The sequence below is a fragment of the Abramis brama genome, assembly GCF_963993115.1.
Source record: "Abramis brama genome assembly, chromosome: 7".
Taxonomy (NCBI): Eukaryota; Metazoa; Chordata; class Actinopteri; order Cypriniformes; family Leuciscidae; genus Abramis; species Abramis brama.
Window position 1 is genome coordinate 8,030,146 of NC_139969.1, and position 7,251 is coordinate 8,037,396.

Here is a 7,251-nt window from a genome sequence, read left to right on the forward strand (position 1 = left end):
AACTCAAATTAAAAGCAAATGTTCATGGTTTTAATTGGTGAAAATGCAGCATTCTCATAGATCTGGGAACTAGTTATTCCAGGTGTATTAAAAATGGAAAAAACAATTTTCTTAGCTCTTACTAAGAGCTAAATGTAAATACTATGTTTTTACATACACAATTCAAAAATGATGTGGTCGCCAGGGTGTTGCTTGGTGCTTCAATCAGTGCTTCAGTCAGTGGGACTTTTCACCCATTTTATCATCTGCCAGGTGAAAATTTGAAGTCTGATCACTTGGAAAAATAATAGCATACCTGCAGGATTTGAGGTACCAAACAGTTTGAGCACAAATGTGGGACAAATTATGTGCCATTTCATATTAAAGGGATTGTTCACCAAAAAAACGAAAATTCTTTCACTATTTACTCAACCCTCAAGTTGTTGAGTTTTTCATCGGTAGCCACTAACTTCCATAGTATTTTTTTCCTTACTATGGAAGTTAGTGGCTACCGTCAAATATTTGGTTACCAACATTCTTCAAAATATCTTCCTTTGTGTGCAGCAGAAGAAAGAAACTCATACAGGTTTGGAACAACTTGAGAGTGAGTAAATTATGACAGAATTTTCTTTTTTGGGTGAACTATCCCTTTAAGTTTACTTAGTATGGTTAGCGGTTTGTTCAAAACTTAAACCGAAAGTATGAGCAATAGTAAAAGTGATGCTTGTACCAAAATTTGGTCATGTATCAGCCAACCAGAATAAACCAGCCTGAACAGCACAGAAATCTGTACTGGTCCAGGCTAGTCTTTTCAGCAACTTGCTTGTTAAAAAAAGGAACTCAACATAGTGTTCTCTTCTTCTTTCTTTCTCTCAGGTGATGGGGCTGTTGAATCCAGGTGGAGTTCCCCACCAGCCGCAGAGTGATTTTGCCCTCTCTCCGTTGACGGGCGGTTTGGAGCCCAGCGCGGGCATGGCTGCCAGCTGCCACTCTTCTCAGAGACTGGAGGCTCTGCCAGGCCTGGCCAGCATGCCGACTCTGCCCAGCTCCCAGTCCTACTGCCCCTCCAGCTACAGCTCACCTGGGTACAGCGTGGACCATGTGGCATCTTACCAGTACAGCCAGTATGGGCAGAGTAAGGTGAATACCAGGACTGTTTGTACTGTAGTGAGAGTGACCCACATATTTATATTCTAAAACATTCAAAAACATTAAATGTTCTATTTTGGAATTGCTTTGTAGTATGTGAGAACACAATTTAAATGTTTAGGAAAAAATCCACCAATGTTCTTCTAACATTGTGAAAACATTATTTTTTTATTATGCAAACAAATACTATATTAGAAAAAAAAAATATTAGCAAATGTTCCTAACATCATATGCATGTACCATTAAGGTTGGCATGAAACAGAAGTTGCGATTTTGTCAGAAGTTTTCTTTTCTTCCCTAATGTGACATATATCCGAGTGAAACGGCTTCTTGAACAAGAAACAATGTAGGGTGGGATTTGATTCTGTCCATTGGAAATTGATTGGATGGTTGGATGGTTGTGGTTTGCTATTGGTCGATCTCATTTGTGTGCCCATGTAAAGATTACGAGGGCACACAAATTAAAAAAATAATGATGTGCACAGAAAAATAATTTATAATGCTGCAATATTCCATAAAAATAGGATTCTACCATTTTGATTTCATGGTGACTTTAAGACCCTTCCTAATATTTACACATTCACATAACATTAACCAAAGAAACAAAATACTTTAGCCAACCGTTTTTTTCCTTCTGCTTAGCATATGACATTTTGGAAAGATTTTTTTTTTCTTGGTTAGCTTGGTTTAGCTTTTTAAAGTTGCGATGTAATGGAAGTAGAGGCAGGAAGAAGATATTTTAATTAAATTATACAAAAATGATAAAAATAAAATAAAAATGTAATTATATGCATTATAATCATTCACAATATGAAAATAGGGTGAAAAAGAGTGATTCATTCTACGGATGAAGACTTTAGTCTTTTCAAACTTTTTTAAACTTTAAAAAAATAAAATAAACATTGAAACATTGAAATTTGTAACATTGAATTATGCATTTTTGATTTGTACACTTTGACACAAGCAAGCCACATGATTTTGATAAATTGCATCACCACAGCTCCACTTTTTAGAGTAAAAGTGCTAAGCTAACAGTCCTTCCAGAGAACTAAAAAAACCCGTCATTGATTCTATAGAGAAACACGATCATCTGAACGTCAGCTGAGATTATTTCCAGTGGAGTATTCGTCTTCTAATCTGAGATGTAATCATCAGTTTACGTTAGTTAGTTGTAATCCGCTGGGCCGCCGCACAGGTTAGCGCTGTCATGGTTTATGATGCTTAACCCATAACCTTTCACGACCCTGTGAGATGAGCTATATCTCATCAGCTCCAGGCATCCGTCAGCCAGCCATGTAATGAGCTCTGGGTAACAAAGATATCGTTCATGATCCACTCAAACAGTGAAATGAGAGGAGCAGCCATCTCAGAACTTGTTTGACAGAGTCGGAGGGGGGAGGCCTTACACACCAGGACTGCATGTCGAGTGCCCAATCCAGGACTGCATCTTGATATCGTTAATTTGCTGGGGTCCGCACCCCGTAAGCACAGAGCTGGGGGTCCGTGGAGGAGTTAGCGGGGGTCTCGTGTTGGAGTAGAATGGCCCGTGGCAGGCAGATATTAGAACCATGTGTTTCAGACGGGTCAGATCTGTAGTTGCTGTTGATCATTGACTCTGATCCATACTGAGCTGAATATAGGACAGCTCTCTTTTCACCCCCCAAAAATCTCTCTTTTTTTGCTCTGTCTGTCTGTATTCTTAGAGGAATTGGCACGCACTGGCTCTCTCAATCATGTGCTTTATTTTGCTGGATCTTTTGCATATTTCAATTTGTCTTTCTATTGGCAAAGGCTATGTTGATATAATCTGTCAGTGGCCCTGTTTACAGCTGGTATTAAGATGCGTTTTGTTTGATTGGATCACAAGTAGACGAGGGAGACACATTCCTGTTTACACCTGGTGTTTTAATCGGACTCTTTTGCCCATTTTCGACCAGGAGGGCTATGGGTGGGTAAATGTATGTTTTTTTTTTGTTTGTTCAGATCTTTCGATCTAATGAACAAAATAAGGTCACGTGATTTTCATGACCGTGACCAGAGATGACAGAAAAACTTTTGTTTCTGCTCTTATAGTCGCAAAACAACACACTGTGAGTGCGTGTTAGAAATCAGGAATGGTGAGCGAACATTGTGCTTGGTATGTTTTTCATCTTCAGACCAAATTTGGTCCTTCAGCTGACAAAGTTTAAATCCCGTCTGGCTAGTGTGCTTCCCGTAATGTTTACTCATTAAGTCAGTAGGCGGAGAGTAGGCAGTCTTTTGTGGCTGTTTGAACACATTTGGCCACATGAGCGTTTACACTATACAAAAGCAATCCGGTCAATGAGTTTTCGATTACCTCTGGAAGTGGTTGAAAGTGGACAAGGTCAAAACATTTTAGACCCTGCTTACACCTGTATTTAGCATCATACACTTGTAAATGGACTGCATTTATATAGCACTTTCACAGACCTATGACCACCAAAGCGCTTTACATAGCCTCACATTCACCCATTCACTCACTCATTCACACACCGACGGCGGTGTCAGCCATGCAAGGCGCCATCCAGCTCGTTGGGAGCAGCTGGGGTTAGGTGTCTTGCTCATGGACACCTCGACACTTGATCAGGTGGAACCGGGGATTGAACCACCAACCTTTCGGTTTGTAAACAACCTACATGAACCACTGAACCTCTGCCGCCACTTGTGATCTGATCGACCAAAACACATCTTAATACCAGTTGTAAACAGAGCCAGTGTTTCTCAGCCATTGTCCCAGAGCCCACTAGGAGGCATCAGTAAACTTCCCAATGTTTAATATAATTTAATTAATGTAAATATATAAAATCATATCATTTCAAGCCTATAAAATAATAAAAAAAATGCTAAAGGCTACTAAAAATATAAAATTCTGCAACATATAAACAAAACGGTCAAATTTTAATTAGTCCCCAAAACAATTAGAAAAGGTTAATTAGCAAAAATGATGTGATATTTATTGTATTGTATTTTGTTATTTTATTTAGTTTATTTTCTCTCCAGAGATATTTACTGATGTTAAATTTGTCCACAGAAACAAAGTAATATAAAATATTGTAGAATCAGGTTGAAATGTACATTAATTTATATGCAATTATATACATTTACATGTGTATTTAATTTTTTAAACATAGATGTTTAAATTTGTGTACTGTATATTTAATAAAAAAATAGTCATACATTTTAATTTTCATTTTCATTTTAGTTAAAGTTTTACTATTTTTGTTGTGTGTTTTTGTCATTGTCATTTTGTCATTTTGTTATGTTTATATAGTTTTTATTATGTTTTATTTTTATTTTTAGTTATTTTAGTATTTCAACCTAAACTATATGAAAATGAGAAATAAAATAAGTGAACTAGCTAAAATAAAATGTTTAATTTTTCATGTTTTTAATGTATGTGTCTGTCTCTTTCAGGTGCCTTTCATTATCTGAAACCCAGCATTGACTGAATGAAGACAGACAGGAAGGAGATGAAGAGATCTATGGATGGCCTGACCATAAACTCTTGCACTTGAGCTCTCCTTGAATGTTTGACCAAAATGACCATCCATCCTCAAACTCCCGCTCCTTACTGGGTCTCTGAGCGAGGAGCGTTGTGGAGAAGCCAGGGGTGACGGCGGTCCTCCCCAACGCACGTGGGTCCAAAGTGCGACCGAGTTGTTTTTATGAGGGGGATATTGTGGGTAGGGTTGGGTTGGGTTTAGGACCAGGATCGAGGTGAGTGTTTGTTTGAGGCTTAGTTTGACAGTTTAGTCCTGGAGGAAACAGCCTCTCTGTATATCCATCCCGTTTTGGAGCAGGCCACTGCATCACACGTTCTCACGACACTTACTGCCTCCTTCCTGAAGAGCGACATGGGACACACGGAGGACAAAGGGAAAGGACAAATAAACAACTCAAAGACTGAGACTGTGCTTATAAACAGCATGGAATGGCAGGGAAGATATACTCTGATATCAGCTGTCCACTGACGGACGCACTTTAGTGACGGTGACTCTTTGGTTGAGACATTTTTATTGATATATTTAGGAAATAAGGGCTCGGAAAAGTGTGCCAATTTTCCTTGTTTTTCATCCATAAATAGACAAGAATGACATGTTCGCAAAGTCAACGCTCTCAGGTCCTCTTCAAAGAGAGAAAGAGGTTGACCTTGAAGGAATGCACTCAAGTGTCCGATGGCATTTCAGTCGTGTCAGAGAGATAGACGGACTAAACGAAGAAGTGTGATCCCTTTACTACCAGTTCATCTGAGCACACACAAAATACCATAGTATGAGACAGAAGTGATGTTCAGAATGGAATACTATCGTATTGCTTATTGCATACTGTATACTACAGTATATACTACAATTGTTTGAGAAACAGAACATATGCAATGATAAATATTGTCAATTGTAGTATGCAACCTGTTGCATTTTAATGTCATTTAGTGTAAAACATCTTTTGTATGAATCAAGAAAATCGAATTACTATCATACATCTATCATACATCCAGCGCAATGCAGCGCAAGGCGCGACTCAAGTGTTTTTTGCTAGTTTCAGCCCGACGCAGTTATCATTTTCACGTCCTGCGCCACGTTGTTTAAATAGCAAATGCATTTGCGCCCATCTGTTCGCCCATGGGCTGCTGGTCTGAAAACGAGGTGTGTTCTGGCGCATTGATGGCACGTTGCTATGAGGCAATTGAAATAGACTGTGCCATTGACCAACTGAAACCTGGTCTAAAGTAACAAAAAAAAAAAAACAGTCTTTTTGTCATTTAAAGAGTGTGTTAGTAATATGCGCCTATAGTTTCCTCGCTAGAGAAGCGTTCAGTTTTTCCGCTTGCAAATTCTGTCATGTAAATAGCGAATCCGCCATGGTGCGAGCGCAACTGGCCTTTAAAGGGAATGGGAGATGAGACTCTGATTGGTTTTTTGCAAGTTACGCCCAAAACACACTTATTACTCATTAAGTGAATAGGGACAACCCTTTTAGACCATGCGCCGGGCACGCTGACCATTTTTCCCGTCGTTAAACTAGCAAAAGTGGATTCGGACACGGCCTAAGTGCACTTGGGCCGTGCGTTTTAGACCATGTGCTTAGCTCGTTAAAATAGGGCCCAAAGAGTTCATTGGTCACAATGGAATAGGAAGGTCAAGTTGAATCTATTGCATTGTGGTATTACGTATTTCACAGTGCAATGGCAAATGTAGAAGGTCATCTAGTTAGTTTTGCTGTCAGAAAATTCACATAATACACACTGCAGAATTAGTATGAGTAGTATGGTAGTATGCTATTCTGAACATTCAGAGAGAGACACGCCACAAAACGAACCCAATGAAAGTGCAATACACACTCAATACCTCATAAACACTCGTCTGTTCTCACTCGCTCAAGAAGATCATCTGTTCTTCAACTCTGTGTGTTCCGATTGTTTTTCGTGCAAGAAAAGATTCCAGATGATGCAGCGGTTCATAATGTTTCATAATATTTTTACATTGCAGTTTGCATAACTGAGTACTTTGTTCTGTCTCTGTAACACAATGTTCATCTGCCTTCACATCTTAAGAATTGGAACTTTTTTTTTTACCTTGTTTGTTTTTTATACTTTGTTTTTTTGGTTCTCGACTGCATATAATTGTTGATGGAGAATGTGTCAAATGCAGCACTATTTACTATTTATAAGAAAAAAATAAATAAATTGCATTCAAGCTTATTGTTTTGAAATGATTGATTTTTTTAAACCTTTAAAAAAACAAAACAAAACAATGGGATCTTTCTTGTTCATCTTTATCTTTCCCATCTTTTATTTTTTGCTCTCCCTTTTTTCCCCCTTTAATTTTTTTATAGTCCTTCTACATTTTTTTTTGTGTGGAAATAAACAACAAATTGCATTATCTTTCTGGATCACGTCTAACATTTTTAAAATGATTCTGCACCTGTGTAAAACAATAAACCATGTATGAAATGCTGTTTTTGGAATATTAGAATGAGGGTTAAATATAACTATCAGATTTATTCAGCCGTTAACTTCATAGAGCAATTTTATTCATTCAGAAATATATTGAGTCTCATAAACACTCTTTCATGACAAAGTCCTTCTCTCCAGGGAGCTCTTAA

The 7,251-nt window shown here is 38.1% G+C and overlaps 1 protein-coding gene across 2 annotated transcripts in view; it reads left to right on the forward strand.

Moving 5' to 3' along the window:
- Positions 1-5,877, forward strand: part of pax3a (paired box 3a) — a 31,485-nt gene extending 25,608 nt beyond the window's left edge. Inside the window, exons 8-9 of one of the 2 annotated variants that reach the window (XM_084120799.1) lie at positions 856-1,119; positions 4,564-5,877. In XM_084120799.1, coding sequence (XP_083976925.1) covers positions 856-1,119; positions 4,564-4,581 — 282 coding nt within the window. In that variant the 3' untranslated portion in view covers positions 4,582-5,877. The remainder of the gene's footprint in view (positions 1-855; positions 1,120-4,563) is intronic. The other variant, XM_084120800.1, reaches the window with a different exon arrangement.
- Positions 5,878-7,251: the final 1,374 nt, after the last annotated feature.